The sequence below is a fragment of the Natrix helvetica genome (genome assembly GCF_964273705.1).
Source record: "Natrix helvetica genome assembly, chromosome: 2".
In the NCBI taxonomy this organism is placed as follows: domain Eukaryota; kingdom Metazoa; phylum Chordata; class Lepidosauria; order Squamata; family Natricidae; genus Natrix; species Natrix helvetica.
Genome location: NC_138552.1, coordinates 295,737,618 through 295,761,946, shown reverse-complemented (window position 1 = coordinate 295,761,946; position 24,329 = coordinate 295,737,618). Strand labels below are relative to the sequence as shown.

Below are 24,329 nucleotides of genomic sequence, written 5' to 3'. Positions count from 1 at the left end.
TTGCTGTGGTCAAAACATGTCGTATCAAATATGCGTACCCTTTGTCCTATTTTTCTGGCATTATGTCTAACAAATACTTCTGGCTTATAAGTCTATATATGTTGCCTTAACATTTTTTTCTAACCACGTCTGCATTTTCATCCAGAATGTTTTGGCTTTTGGACACGTTCGCCACACGTGATAATATGTGCCCAGTATTTGATTATATTTCCAACTTGGTGGAGATATTTTGTAAACATTTTTGCTGGCAGAAAGTGCCAGCTATAAAACATTGTATACAGATTTGCTTTATCAAGTCGCGGTGGCACAGTGGTTAGAGTGCAGTACTGCAGGCTACTTCTGCTGACTGCCAGCTACCTGCAATTTGGCAGTTCGATTCTCACCTGGCTCAAGGTTGACTCAGTCTTCCATCCTTCCAAGATTGGTAAAATGAGGACCCAGCTTGTTGGGGGCAAGAGGCTGGCTCTGTAAATCGCTTAGAGAGGGATGGAAAGCGGTATATAAGTCTAAGTGCTATTGCTATTTCTCCCTCCCTCCCTCTCTTCCTTTTCTCCTTCCTTCCTTTCCATCTTTCCCTCCCTCCTTCATTCTGTCTCTTCTTCCCTTTTCTCCTTCCTTCCCTCCCTCCTTCCTTTCCCTCTGTTTCCTCCCCTCCCTCCCTCTTTCCTTTCCCTCAGTTTCCTTCCTTCCTTCCTTCCCTCCCTCCCTCCCTCTCTCCCTCCCTCCCATGGTGGCGCATGGGTTAGAAGGCAGCATTGCAGGCTAAACTCTGCCCACAGCCAGGAAGTTCGATCCTGACTGGCTTAAGGTTGACTCAGCCTTCCGTCCTTCCAAGATGGGTCAAATGAGAACCCAGATTGTTGGGGGCAAGAGGCAGACTCTGTAAACCGCTTAGAGAGGGCTGTAAAAGCACTGTAAAGCGGGATATAAGTCTAAGGGCTATTGCTATGTCGTTTCCATTGTCAATTTATAGTTTCTTTCTTACCTTTTTTGCCAATTATCTAATTCTATACTATGTCTAAATTTTTTTGGGGGGGTTCTTCTCGTTCTTTCCTCGAAGGTCTGCTCAAAGGGAGGAACGAGGAGATGAAACCGGACCCCTTCCTGCGCAAGAGCCCCTCCCTCGAATCGCTAAGCAAGCCCCCCACCCTGGCCTTCGCTGGAAGGATGTTCACCTCCACGCCCAGTGGCTTAAAGCCGCCCAGCAAACTCAGGTGAGTCAGGTAGCATGGCTGCTTCAGGCAAGAGTGTGTGTGTGTGTGTGTCAATTACAGGTAGTCCTCGATTTACGGCCATTCGTTTAACGACTGTTCGAAGCTACCGCAGCGCTGAAAAAATTATGACTTAGGACCAATTTCACACGTAACGACCGCTCCCCAATGGTCATGTGATCAAAATTCAGACGCCTGGCCACTGACTCGTATTTGTGACGAGTGTTTCGAGGACACGTGCTTTCCCCCTTTTGCGACCGAGTCTGACGAGTCAAGTCAAACCGGGAAGCCGGATTCACTGAACAACGGTGTGACTCACTTAACAAAAGCCGTGATTCGCTGAACAACCCTGCGGCACGAAAAGTCGTAAAAATGGGGGAAATCCCGCTTCACAAATGTCTCACTTAGCAAACGGAAGAATTTCGGGGAGGGGCTCAATGACGGTCATAAGCCGAGGACTACCTCTATGCTCCAAGGTTACGACCTGTGGACTTCAACTCCCAGAATTCCTCAGCCAGCATGGCTTCCAACAAGCAAAGACAACGGGGAGGGCGGGGAAGCCAGGAATTCTGGGAGTTGAAGTCCACAGGTCCTGAAGGCGCCATAGTGGCCCACCTCTTGGCCTTCATCTCTGGCTAATAGAAGCTTCCACCCCAATCCTAACAAGTTGCGATGCCAGCATTTCAGAAGGAAGGATCTCGGCACAGGTGACATCATCCAGATGACTGGAGAAGAGGATGCCCCAACCAAAGACCAGGGGTCATTTCTCTGGTGACCTTCAGAACAGGTGGACTTCTATTCCCAGACCTCTTCTCCAAAGCAGCAGAAGGCAGGAGAAGGAGCAACGGATGGAAACTAATCAAGAAGAGAAGCAACCTGGAATGAAGGAGAAACTTCCTCAAAGTGAGGACAGTTAACCAATGGAACAACTTGCTACCAGAAGCTGTGGGTGCTTCATCATTGGAGGTTTTTTAAGAAGAGACTGGACAGGCATTTGTCTGGAATGATCTAAGGTCTCCTATTTGAGCATGGGGCTGGACTAGAACCATGGTCCCTTCCAGGCCAATGATTGTAGAGGGATAAGGAAGGAAGGAAGGAAGGAAGGAAGGAAGGAAGGAAGGAAGGAAGGAAGGAAGGAAGGAAGGAAGGATAGAAGATCAATGGATGGAAACTAATCAGGTCTCCTGCTTGAGCTATGGTTGGACTAGAAGACGTCCAGGGTCTCTTCCAGGCCAATTATTGTAGAGGGATAAGGAAGGACGGAAGTAAGGCAGGAAGGACAATGGATGGAAACTAATGAAGGAGAGAAGTTACCTGGAATTAAGGAGAAACTTCCTCACATTGAGGACAATTAACCAATGGAACATCTTGCCACCAGAAGCTGTGGGTGCTTCATCATTGGAGGTTTTTTAAGAAGGGACTGGACAGGCATTTGTCTGGAATGATCTACGATCTTCTGCTTGAGCATGGGGCCGGACTAGATGACCTCCAACGTCTATTCTCCAGATCAACTGAAGGCTGGACAAGAAGCAACAGATGGAAACTCATCAAGGAGAGAAGAAACTTGGAACTAAGGAGAAATGTAGGCCTAGAAGACCTCCAAGGTCCCTTCCAACCGATATTCTATGTTCTACAACCTCCGATGCCCTCCTTGCCCACTTCCAACATAGGCTTCAAAAGTAAGACAGCCAAGCTGGTTCATAGAGAGGTTGAGACCATAAGATCTCCTTATGAGTGACAGGATAGCAGTCTTCCAATATCTCAGGGGTTGCCACAAAGAAGAGGGAGTCAAGCTATTCTCCAAAGCGCCTGAGGGTAGAACAAGAAGCAATGGGTGGAAACTAATCCAGGAGAGAAGCAACTTAGAACTGAGGAAAAACTTCCTGACAGTGAGGAATAGTTAGCCAGTGGAACTGCTTGCCACCAGAAGTTGGGAGTGCCTCATCATTGGACGTTTCTTACTGGACAATCCTTTGTTTGTAATGGTATAGGGTCTCTTGCTTGGGGAGGGGGCTGGACTAGATGGCCCTTCCAGCTCGGTCATTCTGTTATTCCTCTGGCTTGTAGTGTGGAAAGGAAGGATCCGTTGGCTGCGTTGGCGAGGGAGTATGGCGGCTCGAAACGCAACGCGCTCCTGAAATGGTGTCAGAAGAAAACGGAGGGTTACCCAGTGAGTAAAGGAATATTTTCATTTCCTTTTCTGAAACGGTCTTCCTTTTTTTTTAATGTCTTCTGAGAGGACGGAGTTGGTCTTAGGATGCTCCTCAACCCTTGAGGTCCCACCGAGGTTCCCAGTTTGGGGTGGTGTCGGTGGAGTTCAGCATCGGACACCCTCAAGGGGGCCTTGGCAGGTTTTTAGCCAAGCACATGTGATGGGCGGGGCCTTGGAGGTCATCTAGCCAATCCGCCGTCTGCACAGCCAATTGGCAGCGCCTGGAGCTTGATGCATAGGAAGCTCTTGGGAGGGTCAGTCCCCACATTGTGTGCCAGGAGGAGGAGCAATCCTGCCTGCAAAGATGGGGAAAGAGAGAGGGAGGGAAATGGAAACAGGAAGGGAAGGGGAGGAAGAGAAGGAAGGAGGGAGGGAGGGAGGGGGAAAATGGAAACAGGAAGGAAGGAGAGGAAGGGAGGAAGAGAAGGAAGGAGGGAGGGAGGGAGGGGGGAAATGGAAACAGGAAGGAAAGAGAGGGAGGGAGGAAGAGAAGGAGGGAGGGAGGAAGGGAAAGGGAGGGAGAAGATGGAAGGGGAAAGGGAGAGGGAGAGAGAAAAGAAGGAAGGATGGAGATAGAAGGAGGGAGGGGAAGGAAGGAGAGGAGGAAAGAAAAGGGGAAGGGAGAGAGGAAGAAAAGAAGGAAGGAAGGAGAGGGAAGGGAGATAGAAGGAGGGGGGCAAGAAAAGGGAGGGAGGGAGGAAAGGAAGGAGAGGGAAGAAGGAAGATAGAAGGAGAGGAGGGAAAGGAAAGGGGGAGGGAGAGAGGAAGGAAAGAAGGAAGGACGGAAAGGGAAGAAGGAAGAGAGAAGGAGAGAGGGAAAGAAAAGGGAGGTAGGACGGAAAGGGAAGAAGGGAGACAGAAAGAGGGAGGGAAAGGAAAGGAGGCAGGAAAGCGAAGGGAGGAAAGAAGGAAGGAAAGGATGGGAGGGAGGAAGAAAAGAAAGATAGAAGGTCTGAGTTCACAAAGGAAGGAGGGGAGGGAGGGAAGGAAGGAAGGAAAGACTGAAAGATCTAGAATTCAAGATGGATGCATGGACAGACGTACGGAGGGATTGCCGTTGTCGGTCTCCCTTTTCAGTCCCTGCCTAGACTGATTTTCTCCAGGATGAGCCCAAAGAATGACTAGATAGTAACCTAGGTGTGGGAGGAGACGGTGATGAAACTGGCACCTGGGAAGCACAGCTGCTCCTCAGTTTACTAGTGCAAAAGGAGAGACGTCTGAATGGCAGCTCTGCTTCCGTCTTCCTCGGTTCTAGATGGTTTCACTCGTGCATCGGTGCAATTCTCCCCTTGTGTGTGTGTGTGTCCCTGTGGGTCTTCTTGTGAGTAACTTTGGAAACCTCCTTTGTGGGCTGTCATTGAGCATATCAACCATCATTGAGCCCCACAATTACGGCCATTAAGCAGGTCACCGTGTGGCCAGACCCAATTTTGCAACCTTTTTGGCGGGAGGTTGTGAAGCAGACGTGGCGGCCGTAAAGCAAGCCCGTTGTAGCTTAAGAACCAGTCCTAAATTGACAACTGCCTGTGTTTCATGGAAGCTCCACTCGCTTTTGCTCCGCGGCCTCCTTGTCGGGCTTCTAGATCAGGCTGCTATAACCCCACATGGCCACTGGGTGGCAACAGAGGGTTAAGATTGTTTTTCTTTCAGTTGCTGCCCTCTAGTGGTGAGTGGATGTAATACAGCTCAGATCTGATCTCTTATCTCTCAACCTTTGCTTTTTTTCTTCCACGTTAAATTATTTCTGGTGGAGGATGATGGGTACAGAGGGCCCTTTATGAATCTGGGGAAAGCTTCACGGGATCACCCATTTAATTTTTTAATCTTGGTGGTCCTCGACGTACGACCATAATGGAGCCCAAAATTTCTGCTGTTAAATGAGACATCGGTCAAGTGCATTTTGCCTCATTTTATGATCTTTCTTGCCACCGTTGTTAAGTGAATCACCGCCATTGTTAATTTAGCAACACAGCTGCTAAGTGAATCCAGCTTCCCCATTGACTTTGCTTGACAGAAGGGCGCAAAGGTGATCACATGACACACACACACACACCCAGACACAATGACCGTCATAAATGTGAGTCGGTTGCCAAGAGTCTGAATTTTGATCTCAAGACCACGAGGATGCCTCAAAGGTTGTAAGCGTGAAAAACGGTCACAACTCCCTTTTTTCAGTACCGTCGTAACTTAGAACGGTCACTAAATGAACGGTTGTAAGTCGAGAAGGAGAGAGAGCCAGCGCCGGCTGCTGCTACGGCTGTTTCTGTCGCCTCAGCCTCCGCCTCCACTGTTGAGATGCCGGGCGTGGATGGCGTGGGGCGGCGTGGGACGGCGGGGCAAAGCTGGGACAAAAGCGGTTGGCGTGTGTGTGGCTTATGGTGTGTGTGCGAACGTGAGGAGCGGCTGGGCGTAGCAGGAGCGATGCAAGCCATTTTCAGTGCTGGTTGGGCCGGGAGAGGCCGTGGTGCCAGGCGCTGGGAGCCCTGGAGGCCTGACGAAGGGCCGAAGCGCCAAAACGCTGGCGTGAGGATTGGAGGCTGGCTGAGGCGTTGGAGCACTGGAGGTTGGTGAAATGGCCCTGGGGCTGGAGCAGCGCGACTCGGCGTTTTGTGGTGCTGGACATATTGGGATACACAGGGAGAGGCAATGGCTGCTGCTGGAGCGAAGGAAAGGGGAGGAGCGAAGGTAGCAGCCCTTTATCTTCATCATTGACCATTAGCCCTGTTACTATCCCTGGTTTACCGTCTATTTACCATCTATCGACCATCTGCTTTTATCGTCTCCCTATTGTTTTTCTACTGCCCACACATCCTTTGACCATCTTTTGACCATCCTGTGACCATCTATAGACCATCTACAGACTGATGGACTGGTCTGCTACACCCATAATCCCCACCTAGGACTTATGGCCTTTTACCATCAGTATCCAGGCCCTGGCTCCCTATATCCCTCTGCATTTCCCTTTCCTCCTGGACTCAGTGCTGTATGCAGCACTTATTTTAACATCTTTGTAAAGTAATTTAAATATCTGTAGCACCCTCAATTCGATCTGAGGCCCTGCTGAACCATGGTTTACTTTTACTCTAGGGTAGACCTGATTTTATTGCGGGAGTCCCCCCCAAGCAGTCCCGTTGGGTGCTGCTTTCTGCCTTTAAGAACACGTTTCTCCATTTCTCCTTTGGGGAAATATCATATTCGGCCTCTTTTAATATCCCCCAAAATATTTCATCCTCTAGGAGGCTGGAGGGGCTTCCCACGATAGCAGTTGGTGCAAAACCGGTCGTAAGTCAAGGATGACTGGACCCGGGGCGCGAAAATCTAAGCAACCAGTAGATGTCAGCAAAGGGCCACTTTTTTTCTGCCCGATTCCTACTCTTTTCGATGTTTGCATCCCGCAAACGAACTGTGATTTTAAGCATCCATCCCAATGCCGCAGACGATTCCCCGGTTTGTGGAAATGATTTCAGGACACATTTTCCTCTCCCCCCCCCCCCCCCAACCGAGAAATTAAAATAAACCTTTCGCACACCCTCTCCGATCAAAGACGAGCCAAGCATATTTGGTTCCTGTTAATTTTTATTTTCAGCCGCCAAAGTATTTCCGCCGGACAGTCTTTTAATAAAATAGGGTCTTTGTGATTTTTGGCTCGTTTTTCTTGGAGGCCTTTATTATTTTCCACGTTGCTCTTCCGGACTGTGTTATCCTCAAAGCAAAGATCTTTGTTGTCCTTGACATGGTTTAAGGGGGACAACCAAAACTTCGGGCAGGATTTTGGGGGATGGGGAGAAATGCAGAAATTCCATTCTACCAACGAGCCCCCCAAAACATCCCTTGGGGGCAGGGGGTTTAGGGAGGGGGGGAGAGGCGAGGTCTTCCTAAGCTGAAAATGCTGACGTTCAGCCCGTCTCAAAATAGCAGTCATCCTTAGAGTTATATACCACTTTGCGGTGCTTTTATAGCCCCCTCTAAGTGGTTTACAGAGTCGGCCTCTTGCCCCCAACAATCTGGGTCCTCATTTTACTGACCTCCGAAGAGTCAATCCCGAGCTGGTCAGGATCGAACTGCTGGCAGTGGGCAGTGTCGGCCTACAATACGGTATTCTAACTACTGTGCCACTACAGTGCTGCCTTCTTCCTTCCTTCCTTCCTTCATTCCTTCATTCCTTCATTCCTTCATTCATTTTATTTGCTACCCATCTCTAACAAATCAGCTCTGGGTGTCAAATTACTTTGACCGCCCCCAGCTTTGCAACACTTCCCGGGCAGGGCACCTTCTGGACGGGTTGGGGAAGGGTCACAGGTCCCCAAATTGCTAGCAGGTTGCAGGAGCTGCCTCCTTGCACGAGGGCCATTCAGTTCCCTCCTTCCGTACGTGGGTGAAATACCGTGTGAGGGAAGGGCGGCTTGGATCCAGAGACTTTCCTCCAACACAAACACTTTCCCACCCACCCCCGGGTCTGACTTGGCCCCCAGTTGTTTTGAGGCCCCACACCCTCCAGCGCCTCTCCTTCCCCTCTGTAAACCTTTCGACATTTTATTTATTTGTTCGTTGGATTTGTGTAGCTGCCCATCGCAACAAGCGATGCCTTACGCCCTGTGCCAAAAACGTTGGAGGGATTTTTCTACAATCTGGGTGGGCCAGAAAAATCATTTCTTTTGCCTGCCCACTGTCAGTAGGATTAGCAGCCCCATTGCTCTGGATCAGGGGTCTCTTTTGTCCCCTTTGTCGCTCTTGTCCAAACGTTCTCAACCTTGGCTGTTGGAAGGCGATGGGTGGACCTCAACTCCAGAATTCTCCAGTCAGCATTCTGGCCAGAGAATTCTGGGAGGGAGGGAGAGGGAGCAAGAAGAAGGAAGGAAGGAAGGAAGGAAGGAAGGAAGGAAGGAAGGAAGGAAGAAAGAAAGAAGAAAGAAAGAAAGAAAGAAAGAAAGAAAGAAAGAAGAAGGAAGGAAGGAACGAAGAAGGAAGGAAGGAAGGAAGGAAAAGAAAGAAAGAGAAAGAAAGAAAGAAGAAAGAAGGAAGGAAGGACACGAAAGAAAGAAAGAAAGAAAGGAAATGAGGGAGAAAGAAAGAAGAAAGAAAGAAGGGTGGAAGGAAGGTGAGAAAGTGAGAAGGAAAGAGGATGAGAAAGCAGGAAAGGATAGAAGGAAGGAAAGAAGAAAAGGATGGAATGATGGAAGGAAGGTGAAAAAGTGGGAAGGAAGGAGACAAGAGAGAGAAGGAAAGAAAGAAAAAGGAAATGAAAGAGGGAGGGAGAAAGAAAGAAAGAAAGAAAGAAAGAGAAAGAAGAAAGGAAGGTAGAATGGAAGGAAGGTAAGAAAATGAGATGGAAGGAAGATGAGAAAGTAGGAAAGGACGGAAGGAAGAAAAGAAGAAAAGGATGGAATGATGGAAGGAAGGTGAAAAGTGGGAAGTAGCAAGAGAGAGAGAAAGAAAGAAAGAAAGAAAGAAAGAAAGAAAGAAAGAAAGAAAGAAAGAAAAAGGAAATGAAAGAGGGAGGGAGAAAGAAAGAAAGAAATAAGGTAGGGAGGGAGGATGGAAGGAAGGAAGATAAGAAAGTGAGAAGCAAGGAAGATGAGAAAGTAGGAAGGAAGGAGATGAAGAGTGGGAGAGAGAGAGATAGAAGGGAAATAGAAAAGAAAGAAAGGCAAAATGAGGAAGGAAGGAGGCAAGGGAAGGAGGAAGAGGGAGAGATAGGAAGAAATAAAAAAGAAAGCAAAAGAATGAAGGGAAAGGAAGGGAGAGAGAAGGAAAGAGAAAAAAGGAAAGGAAAGGAAAGAAAAAAGAGAGAAAGAGAAAGAAGAGGAAGGGAAGAAAAGGAAAGAGAAAAATCAAGGAAGGAAGGAAGGAAGGAAGGAAGGAAGGAAGGAAGGAAGGAAACTTTCTGAGTGTTAGGTCAGATTGAGGGCTCAAACTTACCCTTCCCTACCTAGCCAGACCTTCTACCTTTCCAACCGCTGTCTCCTCACAACACAAATTCTCCTTCACCTGCCCCGTTGGCCTACTCATTCCCACCATTTCAGGGTGTCCCCACCCCAAGAGAGCCCGTTCTTTCCGACAAGCGGCAGCCTTTGAAAGCAGCCCCGTCTCTCCAGCTGCTCTTCAGGGAGCTTCTGGTTTCAAACCTCTCCAGCATTTCCAGGTAAAACAGGTGGAGCTTCGGACTCACCTGGACACTTGTGACCCTGCCCTGCTCCTCTCCCTCCTCCCCGGGTGATGCTCCCATTATGGGGTGCCTGGAACGCAGCCAGGAGGGAGGGAGAAGGCCCGGCTTTGGCAGTTCCCTTTGATTCTTTTTTAAAATTATTATTATTATATAGTTTTTTATTTTTCAATTTTAAAAACATAAACATTCCATCGTTCCTTACACAGTATGCCATCTGGGTACAAGTATTTCTGTGCAACGTCCTTCCACAAATTATAATACAATGGACAGTTAAACATGGCAAAGCTCTTCATTTCCTTCTTAGCATATCTTCTAACAAAAATGCAATAATTACATTAAACATAGTTATTCTCATCGTGCTGGTACTAACAACTGCCATTTTATTCTTATCGCTATCTTGGTATATTTTCTATTCTTCTTTTTGCCTCCTTTTATTTCCAATTTCCTTTTTTTATTCTCTAACCGTTGGTAAAACACTTCCCACATTATATAACCATCAGTTTGTCCTTTCTCCTTAATTGCTAATGTTAGTCTATTGGTCGGGGTTCCAAATAGCATCCAATATAAAATCTGAGGCAAGAGATTCCACAGTCCCAATTGATCAAGAGAGCCACGTTGGCACATCTGGGGAAACCCGAATCTGAAAGCTTCCCGGTTTTCCCCACCCAGTTGAAAGTTCAAGATCTTGCCCCCACACCCACAAGTCCATCCCATGGTCCCATCTCCCACTGCCATGCTGGTGGTTCCACCCATCCAGTTCCAGTCAGGTGCAGAGACAAAGGATGACCTTGGCTTTCTAAGAAGAATGTTATTATGGCTGCATATCGCCCAACTCCATGTAATCCCCCTTCCCATTTTCCCACCGTAGAAAGTGTGGCAGCCTGAAATCCAAAAAGGAAAAGATGGTTTGCAGGCAATGCACTATTGATTTCTGCACATTCTAATATTTTAATTATAATGATTTAATTATTATATTCTAGCAATCAGTCTTTTCTTTAGCAGAAATCTCTTCGCTTTTCCAATATTGTGCAAATACAATTCTAGCGGCGCTTAATATATGAATAATTAAATATGTATCCTCTTTTATTATACGTTTCAAAAATATTTCTGGTTTTAACTCAATGCGTTGTTTTATCATGTTTTCCAACCGTATAATTTTGGTCCAGTACTTCTTTGCTTCTCCAATTGTCCACCACATATGATAGTTAAGATCCAGGTATCTGGTGGCATTTTCAACATTTAGCTGATGTGTCTTTAAACATCTTTGCCAACCTCACCGGTGGACGATGCCATCGACAAAACATCTTATATAAATTCTTATATAGGCTCACTTTGATGCTTTATCATTCAAAATTTTTATTTTTTTTATTACAGATTTTGACATATTTTATAATTTTTTTCTTTTACATCCTCTCAAATACATAATCCGTTTTACATCATAGTTCTGTTTCCAATTTCAGCCCTATTATTCTCTTTCCGTATTTTTTAATCTTAGACTTATTTTCTTCCTAATATATAAACAATATCACTAATTGCCCCTTCAAGGTGAAACCAAATTATCATTTCACATTTCATCTGTGGGTCTATTTTATGATAAGCAGCATACATCCTCCAGTTGAGTTTTTACATAGAGAACCTTTAACTTAATTTAATTATCCACAATTAGCAATGTTACTATAATTCCCTTATATCTTAATTCATTACATGCCATTGACGATATGAATACAATTCCCTTTGATCTACTAATATGTTCCTTCTTTCTCTTCCTTTTCCTCTAACCATTTTCTCTTGGTCTCTGAAAGGGTTTAACTTCTTTTTAATTTTCTTTTCTCCCATTCTCTTAGCGTCTTCTTTTTCTTCTTTTTATAATTATTGTATCTTTTCTTCAAAAACCTTTTTCTCACTTTTAATTTTAGGGTTGTAGTAGTTTTCTCCGGGGGTTTTCCTAATCTCTTCCCTCTCTATTTCCTTTTTATGCTAGTTTTGATTCTGGGGCTCACTTTTTCACCTACAGGTGTAAGTTCTCCAAGAATATAATTCTCCGTCAGGATTTTTCTGACCAAGAGCGACTTGGCTGTATCATTTTTTCAGCTGCCCGAGAATAATTGACCATGGGGTCACCACATGCCGGAGACGAAAAACATGAGCTATGAGATCATTTTTCTGACCGTCCTCGGCGCCCCTTTGAGGAACCGATCAAAAATCTGAATTTCTTGCTCAGAGACTTTCAGAAAGAAACAATCTCACCAGAGCTGGGATTCACTTACCTTCCCCAGTGGTTTGCAAATGTGAATGTATGCGCCTCGCCTGCGCATGTGCATATTATGTCGGGGCGGTTGGGCGGAGCTTCCTGCAGCTGCCGCTACCGATTCGCCCGAATCAGAGTGTTTTAGCCCAGGCTTCCTTAAACAGCATGAAGCGAAGTCTTGGTCCTGGCCAAATCCCTTTTATTGACACGACTGTGTGAATTCCTTTCATTCACAGTCCGCAAGGCTTAGCAAACAGTCTTTCCGAGGAATGTTTATCCACACGCACCTTATCTCGCTTGGAAAGCTGCCAGATAACGAGTTTCCAAACGCCAGGCAAGGCAAAACGTGGCACAGAGTCTCTTATAGTCGCAAACAGAACTTTCCACTCTTGAAATGAATTGTTTCCTGCAAAAGCCCCCTCCCCATTCGCTCCTCTTTGTTTCCTATGGGAGCTCCAAGGTGTGGCTTTACTCCCACATCAACCCTGTTTTCTTAGTTGTTCTTGTCTTCTGGCAGCTCTGCGCAGGCACACACTGGGAACAGGCTCCAGCTGTTCTTCTGCCTCACCGCTGTCTAGCTCCCTCTCCGCCTCTGACGCAGAGCCCTCGTCTGAGCTTTCCTCAGCCCCCAGGACTCTCCCATGTTCCTCCCCAACCTCCTCGCTGTTCGGCTCAGCTGGCCGACAGTGGGCTGAATACCACATCTGAATCTCACCCACCTCCCACATCCCAAGGGGTGAGCAGATCCTTGCCCTACGTTTGAAAGATCATACCGTACGCGTGACTTCCCGTTCTCTTGCCACAGGTAGTCCTCCACTTACGGCGGCAGCAGAGCCCCGAATTTCCCTTGCTAAGCGAGAGGGTTCTGAAGTGAGTTTGGCCCCATTTAATGACTTTTTGCCACGGTTGTTAAGCGAATCGCTTCAGTTGTTAAATCAGTCACCCGGTTACTAAGTGAACCTGGCTTCCCCGTGGACTTCGCTCTTTGGAAGGTCGCGAATGGAGATCATGTGATCCCGGGAAACGCTGCGACCGTCATAAATATGAGTCAGTTCCCAAGCGGCCGGATTTTGGTCACGTGACCACAGGAATGCTGCAGCCGTCGTAACTGTGAGCACCGGTCCTAAGTCCCTGTTTTCAAGGCCGCTATAACTTCGAACAGTCATTAAGTGAACTGTTATAGCATATAACACTTGGAATTCTGCATTCAGTTCTGGTCGCCACGATGTAGAAAAGATGTGGAGACTGTGGAAAGAGAGCAGAGAAGAGCAACAAAGATGATTAGGGGACTGGAGACTAAAACATATGAAGAACGGTTGCAGGAACTGGGTAGGTCTAGCTTAAGAGAAAGAAGGACCAGGGGAGACAGGATAGCAGTCTTCCAATATCTCAGGGGTTGCCACAAAGAAGAGGGAGTCAAACTACTCTCCAAAGCACCTGAGGGTAGAACAAGAAGCAATGGGTGGAAACTAATCTAAGGAGAGAAGCAACTTAGAACTGAGGAGAAACTTCCTGACAGTGAGAACAATGAATCAGTGGAACAGAAATTGCCTCCAGAAGTTGTGAATGCCCCAACACTGGAAGTCTTTAAGAAGATGTTGGATAGCCATTTGTCTGAAACGGTATAGGGTTTCCTGCCTAGGCAGGGGGTTGGACTAGAAGACCTCCAAGGTCCCTTCCAACTCTGTTACTGTATTGTATTGTATTGTTATAAGTTGAGGACTTTCTGCACTAAACATCTAATGTACTAAAAATTGCAAATATGGATGGTTTACATATGTTCATATTTAATCTTTGATCCGAATTTTCCATCAAAGTTCGATGTTTGATCTGAACGTTTAGCTCCTGGGGTTAAACACTTCGGGTGGCCCAGGCATCTGGGTCTTGTAGTCCTCCTAGCACAATTGCCGAATGTGATGCTTAGAGCGAAAACCCGATTAAAAATTAGCCAAGCCTTAAGAAATTAACTCAGAGGAAACATCCATCTGACCCGGGCCAATTAACGCTCAATTACCGCTGTTCTTTTCTCAATTCCTTTTTCTCTCCATCATGTTTTGATTATCGTTACACGTCTAGGCTCCCGGCAAGCTGAGCACGGCTCAAATATTTGGAGAGCGACGTTCAAGGCTTTAATTATCCTCATCCATCTCATTACGACTTTGGGCGCCTGGATTATTCTAAGTTAATACTGAAAAAGCAGGGATAGATTTTTCTAAATAGATTGTCCTCGACTTATAACTTATTGTGTCAGGCCTGCGGCCGTATTCCCTTTTGGATCTTTGGCCTGCCACACTTTCTGTTATTCCACTATGCATTTTCTATTGTGGGAAAATGGGAGGAGGGATTGTACGGAGTTAGATGATAGGTAGCAATAACAACATTCTTTCCAGAAAGCCAAGGTCATCCTTTGTCTCTGCACCTCTGCACCTGACCAGAACTGGTCAGCATGGCAGTGGGAGATTGGACCATGCGATGGACTTGTGGGTGTGGGGGGGCAAGATCTTGAACTTTCAACTGGGTGGGTGGGGAAAACCGGGAAGCTTTCAGATTCGGGTTTCCCCAGATGTGCCAACGTGGCTCTCTTCATCAATTGGGACTTTGAACAATACTTTGCCTCAGACTCTGATTTAATTCTGGATGCTATTTGGAACCCTGACACTATGTTTAGAGACCACACAAAGTAACAATGACGCTTTTAAAAAGCATCTTACGTAAGTCACTTGGTCGTAAGTTGAGGACAACCTGTCAGACGGGAAAGCAGAATTGCTCACCTAGCTTAAATCTTTCTCTTGCAGCCTTTCGCACGAGATGCTGGTTTGTTTCTGAAATTCAGAAAAGTAGGCGGGAGGAGAGTTTTACACCTGGGCAGGAAAAACCAAAAGTACAAGTACAGAATAGGTGAAACCTGGCTTAAAAAACAGTCACTGCGAGATGGACTTTGGAGTCCTACTGGACGATCCCTTAAACATGAGCCAGCCGTGCGCGGCAGCAGCCAAAAAAGCAAATGCAATCTTTGGTTGTCTAAACAGAAAAAAACCAGGTGAAGCATTAGCAGCGCTTTATAAAGCCTTAGTAAGGCCACACCTGGAATATTTGCATCCAGTTTTGGTCGCCACGTTACAGAAAAGATGTTGAGACTTTGGGAAAAGTGCAGAGAAGAGCAACTTAACATGATCAAAGGCCTGGAGACCAAAACATCTGAAGGACGGTTGCAGGATTTGGATTTGGCCAGTCTAGAGAAAAGAAGGACTAGGGGGGATATGAGACCAGTGGTTCCAATATTTGAGGGGCTGCCCCAAACAAGAGGAGGGAGTCAAGCTATTCTCCAAAGGCCCTGAAGGCAGGAAAAGAAGCAACGGATGGAAACTAATAAAGGAGAGAAGCAACTTAGAACTGAGGAGAAACTTCCTAACAGTGAAGACAATTAACCTTTTCTTTGGGCCAACCAGAAGTCGGGAAACAGGCTGTTTTCGGCCTCCGGGTGACGGGGTGGGGGTGGGGAAAGGCCATTTTTGCTCACCCCAGGCTCCTAGAAATGGTCTGGTGTGCCAAAAGCGGGGGGAGCACGAAGGAAGGTCGTGTGTACATGTGCGGGGTGGTGGCGGCGCTGGCGCATAGAATTATGAGTGTGCACATAGACGCACATGAGGGCCCACCTACGCTCTCCCCGCTTGTGGCACGCGATGGCAAAAAGGTTAGCCATCCCTGGTCTAGGGCCTCCTGCTTGAGCAGGGGGCTGGATTAGAAGACCTCCAAGGTCCCTTCCAGCTCTATACAATGCAATACAATAGCAGAGTTGGAAGGGACCTTGGAGGTCTTCTAGTCCAACCCCCTGCCTAGGCAGGAAACCCTATACCGTTCCAGACAAATGGCTATCCAGCATCTTCTTAAAGACTTCCAGTGTTGGGGCATTCACAACTTCTGGAGGCAACTTCTGTTCCACTGATTAATTGTTCTCACTGTCAGGAAGTTTCTCCTGAGTTCTAAGCGGCTTCTCTCCTTGATTAGTTTCCACCCATTGCTTCTTGTTCTACCCTCGGGTGCCTTGGAGAATAATTTGACTCCCTCTTCTTTGTGGCAACCCCTGAGATATTGGAATAATGCTATCATGTCTCCCTTAGTCCTTCTTTCTCTTAAGCTAGACATACCCAGTTCCTGCAACCGTTCTTCATATGTTTTAGCCTTCAGTCCCCTCATCCTCTTTCTTGTTCTTCTCTGCACTCTTTCTAGAGTCTCCACATTTTTTCTACTTCGTGGTGACCAAAACTGAATGCCGTATTCCAAGTGTGGCCATAGTAAGGCCTTGTAAAGTGGTATTAACCCTTCACGTGATCTTGATTCTCTCCCTCTGTTGATGCAGCCTAGAACTGTGTTGGCTTTTTTGGCAGCTGCTGCACACTGCTGGCTCATATTTAAATGCTTGTCCACTAGGACTCCAAGATCCCTCTCACAGTTACTACTGTTGAGCAAGGTGCCACCTATACTGTACCTGTGCATTCCGTTTTTGTTGCCTAAATGTAGAACCTTACTCTTTTCACCATTGAATTTCATTTTGTTAGATAGTGCCCAATGTTCAAGTTTGTCAAGATCCTTCTGTATCTTAAGCCTATCTTCTGGAGTGTTGGCTATTCCTGCCAGCTTGGTGTCATCTGCAAATTTGATGAGTTCCCCATTTATTCCCTCATCCAAATCATTGATGAAGACGTTGAAGAGTCCTGGGCCCAAAACAGAGCCTTGGGGTACTCCACTGCATACCTCCCTCTACTCTAATTCTTCTCTATTGTTTATATTTTTCCCTTAGTTGGAATGAAAACGATGGGCCCAAGGGGTCTCTGGACCCTCGGCCGTCCCTCGGGGAACCGAGTCGCCGTTGCTAAGCACGACAACGTTGTCTTCCCAATCGGCTTCAGTGCTAGCTGGACTTTGCCAGCTGGCCTCTGTGGAAAACAGGATGCTGGCCTGGGGAGGGGTGGACATTTGGCTTCTCCCCCAGCCTTTGACCACTTCTACCCCACCTCCTCACCGGCTTTTGTCTACTGATCCTTTTCTTCCTGAATTTCCGGGTGTCCCATAATTGTAGATGTCCCTCAGACCTTTAGCTTTCAAGGTCGCTGCTGACGTGGGCGAGGTCCCTGCTTCGGTGGGGTTTTCACGTCTTCCCCTTCCTCCTGGACGTGGGGCGGACAGGATGCGAGGCTGGATGGGGACCCAAGGTCCTTCTTGCATTGTGCGAGACCCTTGGCCAAGTGGGATGCTTCCCCGTGGCTTCCGCCTTGGCCAAGCTTGTTCTCCCATTGACTTTTGTCCTACAGCATTTCGGACAAAAGGCTCTGCAAACAAGGCCCAGAGAAAGCCTTAGCTTTGGCCACTTGGAGAGGGATGGGCTTACACTCCCAGAATTCCCCAGCCAGAATGCTTTAAGAGGGGAGGACTTCCACTCCCAGAATCCCCCAGTGAGAATGCTTTAAGAGGGGAGGACTTCCACTCCCAGAATCCCCCAGTGAGAATGCTTTAAGAGGGGAGGACTTCAACTCCCAGAATCCCCCAGTGAGAATGCTTTAAGAGGGGAGGACTTCCACTCCCAGAATCCCCCAGTGAGAATGCTTTAAGAGGGGAGGACTTCCACTCCCAGAATCCCCCAGTGAGAATGCTTTAAGAGGGGAGGACTTCAACTCCCAGAATCCCCCAGTGAGAATGCTTTAAGAGGGGAGGACTTCCACTCCCAGAATCCCCCAGTGAGAATGCTTTAAGAGGGGAGGACTTCCACTCCCAGAATCCCCCAGTGAGAATGCTTTAAGAGGGGAGGACTTCCACTCCCAGAATCCCCCAGTGAGAATGCTTTAAGAGGGGAGGACTTCCACTCCCAGAATCCCCCAGTGAGAATGCTTTAAGAGGGGAGGACTTCAACTCCCAGAATCCCCCAGTGAGAATGCTTTAAGAGGGGAGGACTTCCACTCCCAGAATCCCCCAGTGAGAATGCTTTAAGAGGGGAGGACTTCCACTCCCAGAATCCCCCAGTGAGAATGCTTTAAGAGGGGAGGACTTCCACTCCCAGAATCCCCCATCCAGCCATGCTTTAAGAGGGGAGGACTTCCATTCCCAGAATCCCCCAGCCAAAATGCTTTAAGAGGGGTGGGCTTCCACTCCCATAATCCCCCAGCCAGCATGCTTTAAGAGGGGTGGACTTCCACTCCCAGAATCCCCCAGCCAGAATGCTTTAAGAAGGGAGGACTTCCACTCCCAGAATCCCCCAGCCAGAATGCTTTAAGAGGGGAGGACTTCCACTCCCAGAATCCCCCAGCCAGAATGCTTTAAGAGGGGAGGACTTCCACTCCCAGAATCCCCCAGCCAGAATGCTTTAAGAGGGGAGGACTTCCACTCCCAGAATCCCCCAGCCAGCATGCTTTAAGAGGGTTGGACTTCCACTCCCAGAATCCCCCAGCCAGAATGCTTTAAGAGGGGAGGACTTCCACTCCCAGAATCCCCCAGCCAGAATGCTTTAAGAGGGGAGGACTTCCACTCCCAGAATCCCCCAGCCAGCATAGTTTAAATCACAGTGACTTGATTTAATTGTAATTCCAGGGCATTCCCAATCGGATCCGACCCAATTAAACCACTCAGGCCTTATAAATGGCATCAATAATATTTAATTCCTGCAATTTTAATGATTGCCTTTACATTTTTGTGTTCCTTTCATTGCAAGCAACACAGAGTCTTCCTTAGCTGGCAATGCAGGTGGCTGTTCACTAAATTAAATTAATGATAATGCTAGAAGTTAGTTAGCCAGCTAGTCTTTGACTTAAGACCACAATGGAGGGGGGAAATTACGTTGCTATGCGAGACAGGGTTGAAGAAAAATTTGCCTCATTTTGCAGCCTTTCTTGCCACAGTTGTTAAGCAAATTTTTGTCCGAATTTTGATCACACGACTCTGGGCAACGGTCGTTAAGTGTGAAAAAATGTCCGTGAATCACTTTTTCCGTTGCCGTCATAGCCTTGAGCGGTCGCTAAACGGACAGTCGTAATTCGAGGACTGCTTGTGTTCTCTCCCACCCACAGTATCCCCCTGGGGTGTTTCCCTGGCAGGACCCGGAAAGGGAGAGGGGGCCCTCTCGCAGCGTTAGGTCCCCATTGATGCAGCGCTTGTGCAGAGGAAGTCTCGTCTTGCACACAAACAAACACACACACACACGAGCTGGCCGTTTGTGTGCTGTGCGACACTCTGTTCTTCTCCAGATTTGGAGAAAGTGCCGAAGCAAAAGCTCATCCAATCTCGGCCAAGCTCTCGAATCAAATTAAGGCTGCCAACAATTAAGAGGAAAGGCTGCAGGCCTCACAGCCGTTGTCGTCCGTCCCCCGTCCCCCCACCACACACACAACAAACTGGGTGCCGTGCCCAGGTCCTTGGCCTCTTTGAGGTCCACATCCAATTTCAGTTTTGCTGGCTGGAGAAGGCATTGATTGGGGGACCGGGGGGAGAACAGGAGTCCCAAAAGCTCCGTTTATTTCGTCTTCTTGCATTTTAATTGCGGGTTGATTGATTGTGTTGTTCTGCATGAAACGAAGTCCAGTTCTTTCCTTAGCGCAGTGATAGCGAGGCTGTTTCTTATGGCGTGCCAAAATTGTGTGCGAGCTTGGTATCGTGCGTGCCCAGGTGCTCACACCAATTCAATCCTCCCCGCCCACCTGCGCATGGGCGCATGACACCCCCCCTTCCCACGCATGCGTGCATGACTTCCCCAGGCTGCGGGGGCTTTCTTGCATTTTAATTGCGGGTTGATCGATTGTGTTGTTCTGCATGAAACGAAGTCCAGTTCTTTCCTTAGCGCAGTGATGGCGAGGCTGTTTCTTATGGCGTGCCAAAATTGTGTGCGAGCTTGGTATCATGCGTGCTCAGGTGCTCACACCAATTCAATCCTCCCTGCCCACCTGCGCATGGGTGCATGTCACCCCCCCTTCCCACGCATGCGTGCATGACTTCCCCAGGCTGCGGGGGCTTTCCTGAAACTTGGGGAGGTGGAGGTCACACCCCCACGGCCACGCCAGCAACTGGAAAAGAACCGGCTGCTAAAAATTTTCAATCCCACCCTTAGCAGAGACAACATAATAGTGAGCAGTCCTCGACTTACGATCGAAACGTCCGTGGCTAAACGAGACGGTTCTTTCACGGCGTTTCGCCCCCTTTGGCCATCTTGCCTGCCACGGTCGTTAAGCGAATGGCTGCAGGGGTTAAGTTGAGTAACAACGGTCATTAAGGAAGCCTCGCTCCGTTTTGCAACCGAAAGGATTGACCAAGGATAAATCATGGGATGAATAATAGATAAATAAAAGCGGAAGTACTCAAATCAATGCGCAAAAGCCACACGGACTCGCATCGCGCTTAATCAAGGAAATAAATACAGCCGATCCTCGCCTTAACGACCACAATCGATCACGGCATTTCTGTCGCTTCAGTTGCTAAGTGAGGTTTTTCCCTATTTTACGACGTCTCTTGCCACCGTTGTTAAGCAGATCAACACAGTGGTTAAATTAGTAACTTGTTCCTTAAGTGGATCCGGCTTCCCCATTGAGTTTGCTCGTCAGAATGTCACAAAAGGGGGTCCTGCGACACACACACACACACACACACACACACACACGGGACTCTGTGACCGTCATAAATACGAATCAGTTGCCAAGCGTCTGAATTTTGACTCCGGGGACGGTCATAAATTGTGGGAAACGGTCGTAAAGTTACTTTTTTTCCAGGGCCATTGTAACTTAGAACGGTTACAAAATGGAAGGTTGTAAGTCAAGGACTACTAGTACAGAATAACCAAGTTGGAAGGGACCTTGGAGGTCATCTAGTCCAACGCCCTCCCTCCTGCTCAAGTAGGAAGACTAGGAAAAATCCCTCTGAGAATAACACGGGACTTGGTTGAATAATTTCAAGGGGATTTTGTTTTATTAATTATGTTGTGAATCATTGCTTTCCCACGTATTTTTCCCCCTTTTATTCCCCATATAACTGCTTATCAGAAATTCCCTTTTTCCCGCTAATCAGAAAAATGCTTATTTAAATGTCATCATCGTTCTTGGCTAATAGCTTTCTGTGTGATTTAACCTCAGAAAAACCACTTTTGCCCAATTCAGGCTTGTTTATCCAGCTTTGGGAAGCCCCCTTGTCAAATCCTAACACATTGTAGGTAGTCCTCGCCTTACGACGGCAATAGAGCTCAAAATTGCTGTCATAAGACATGAGGGTCAGAGGTCAAAATAGAGACAGGTCTGATTTTACTACTTTTTTGTGTGCTGGTTGTTAAACAAATCCATGTATTCCTATTGGCTTTTTTTTTTGCCAGAAACTAGTCAAAAAGACCAGAAATTGGCCAAAAAATTAGTCATAAATTATGGTCAGTTGACCGGAGAATATTTCATTCTGTCATAAAGGCGATCAAAGTAACAGGTACCCAAAATATGGTCATGTAACTGAAGTCTTTGTGCGATGGTCATAAGTAGCTTTTGGGGTGGGGTCTATCATAACTTTGAAAGCTCCTCAAGCAACCCCGTCATAAACCGAGGACTCTCTGTACGATTCCTTTTGTTTCTGCCCCTCCCAAGCCCATAACAGACAATGGGCTCACTTAATGACAGACGCGGTGTTCTCTTAACAATAGTTGCAATAAAAGTTATAAAATGAGGTGGGGTCACATCAAGACTCGTTTAACAACCAAGCATGACTTAATAACCATAATTGTGGGCTCAGTTATGGTGGTTGATACAAATAAAAGTTTTAGTCTATTTTTTCCTCTATCGAATATTGTCTTGTAAAGGTTTTGGCTTAAAGCTGATTATCTAGGTTTAAAAGTTTTCATTTTTTAAGTTGCTTTGTATGTGTTGATAAAGAAAAAGAGTAGATGAACAGCAGTTAAAATGGAAGGGAGGGAGGGAAGGAAGAGAAGGAAGAAAGGAAGGGGAGGGAGGGAGGGAGGTCTGGAAAGGGAAGGAGGGAGGAAGAAAGTAAGGAAGTGAGGAGAATGAGAAGGAAGGAAGGAAGGTGATGAGAATGAGAAGAGAGAGAAGGAAGGAGGATGGAAGGAAAGTGATGGAAGGAAGGAAAGTGATGAGAATGAGAAGGAAGGAAGGAAGGTGATGAGAATGAGGAGAGAAGGAAGGAGGATGGAAGGAAAGTGATGGATGGAAGGAAGGAAAGTGATGAGAATGAGAAGGAAGGAAGGAAGGTGATGAGAATGAGAAGAGAGAGAAGGAAGGAGGATGGAAGGAAAGTGATGGAAGGAAGGAAGGAAGGAAAGTGATGAGAATGAGAAGGAAGGAAGGAAGGTGATGAGAATGAGAAGAGAGAGAAGGAAGGAGGATGGAAGGAAGGAAGGAAAGTGATGAGAATGAGAAGGAAGGAAGGTGATGAGAATGAGAAGAGAGAGAAGGAAGGAGGATGGAAGGAAAGTGATGGATGGAAGGAAGGAAAGTGATGAGAATGAGAAGGAAGGAAGGAATGTGATGAGAATGAGAAGAGAGAGAAGGAAGGAGGATGGAAGGAAAGTGATGGAAGGAAGGAAGGAAGGAAAGTGATGAGAATGAGAAGGAAGGAAGGAAGGTGATGAGAATGAGAAGAGAGAGAAGGAAGGAGGATGGAAGGAAGGAAGGAAAGTGATGAGAATGAGAAGGAAGGAAGGTGATGAGAATGAGAAGAGAGAGAAGGAAGGAGGATGGAAGGAAAGTGATGGATGGAAGGAAGGAAAGTGATGAGAAGGAAGGAAGGAAGGAAGTGAGGAGAATGAGAAAGGAGGAAGGTGATGAGAATAAGAAGAGAGAGAAGGAAGGAGGATGGAAGGAAAGTGATGGAGGGAAGGAAGGAAAGTGATGAGAATGAGAAGGAAGGAAGGAATGTGATGAGAATGAGAAGAGAGAGAAGGAAGGAGGATGGAAGGAAAGTGATGGAAGGAAGGAAGGAAGTGATGAGAATGAGAAGGAAGGAAGGTGATGAGAATGAGAAGAGAGAGAAGGAAGGAGGATGGAAGGAAAGTGATGGATGGAAGGAAGGAAAGTGAGGAGAAGGAAGGAAGGAAGGAAGTGAGGAGAATGAGAAAGGAGGAAGGTGATGAGAATGAGAAGAGAGAGAAGGAAGGAGGATGGAAGGAAAGTGATGGAAGGAAGGAAGGAAGGAAAGTGATGAGAATGAGAAGGAAGGAAGGAAAGTGATGAGAATGAGAAGAGAGAGAAGGAAGGAGGATGGAAGGAAAGTGATGGAAGGAAGGAAGGAAGGAAGTGATGAGAATGAGAAGGAAGGAAGGTGATGAGAATGAGAAAAGAGAGAAGGAAGGAGGATGGAAGGAAAGTGATGGATGGAAGGAAGGAAAGTGATGAGAAGGAAAGAAGGAAGGAAGGAAGGAAGGAAGGAAGGAGAAGGGAGGGAAGGAAGGCCTGGAAAGAGGGAGGGAGGAAGAAAATAAGGATGTGATGAGAATGAGAAGGAAGGAAGGAAAGTGATGAGAAGGAAGGAAGGAAGACTCCTTGGTGCTCTCTGAACCTGGTTTTCTTGCAGACGTTTCATGACCCAACTAGGTAACACCATCAGTGTGAGAAGAGAGGGAGGAGCCTGGAGTGGAGGAAGACGAGAAAGAGGAAGTGTGGGCTCTTTGATGCTCTCTGAGCTTGGTAGTTTTCTTGCAGACGTTTCATAACCCAACTAGGCTATGTCATCAGTGCTCTCTCCTCTCATTGCATTTGCAGAACATCGACATCACCAACTTCAGCAGCAGTTGGAGTGACGGCCTGGCTTTCTGCGCCCTCTTGCACACCTACCTGCCCGCCCACATCCCTTACCAAGAACTCAACAGCCAAGACAAGGTGAGTAGTTCCTGTCAGCTCCACCAGGGGCTGCGCACAACGGAGAGCTCCCCAAGAGAGCCCCTAGTGGAGGGCAAAGGGACTGCGACTGCACAGAAGAACAGGCGGGAAATACTGTACTTAACCGCCGATCATTTAGTGACCGTTCAACGTTACAGTGACCCTGAAAAAAATGACTTAAGTTCAATCCTCACACTTATGACCATCACAACATTCCCAGGATTGGTGCGGTGGCCTGAGCGGTGCGATGGCCTAGAGGTGGAGCTCTCGCCTCACAATCAGGAGGCTGTGAGTTTGATCCTAGGTAGAGACAGATATTTCTCTCTCTGGGCACAATGAGGATATATTGGCTAGACAAAACTCCGCATTGGTGACACGAAAGGCATCCGGCCAGGAAACAGCTCCATTCAGTTTCCCAAACTTTACCCCGCAAGCGATTATAGGGTCATTAAAAGACGATTTAGTCGCAATTCAAAGTTACAATGACCCTGAAAAAAGTGACTTAAGGCCAATCCTCATACTTATGACCATCACAGCATTCCCAGGATTGTGACATAAATTATCATAAATAAATGCAACCAGCATTTATTTATGATAATTGATAGGAGTCGTGTAACCATCATTTGCAAACTTCCCAGCTGGCTTA

General features: G+C 47.1%; 1 protein-coding gene across 2 annotated transcripts in view; it reads left to right on the top strand.

The window, feature by feature from the left end:
* Positions 1-24,329, top strand: part of SPECC1 (sperm antigen with calponin homology and coiled-coil domains 1) — a 205,083-nt gene that overhangs the window by 170,820 nt on the left and 9,934 nt on the right. For both annotated transcript variants that reach the window (XM_081945396.1, XM_081945397.1), the window contains 3 exons: positions 1,061-1,214; positions 3,279-3,381; positions 23,567-23,683. In XM_081945396.1, coding sequence (XP_081801522.1) covers positions 1,061-1,214; positions 3,279-3,381; positions 23,567-23,683 — 374 coding nt within the window. The remainder of the gene's footprint in view (positions 1-1,060; positions 1,215-3,278; positions 3,382-23,566; positions 23,684-24,329) is intronic.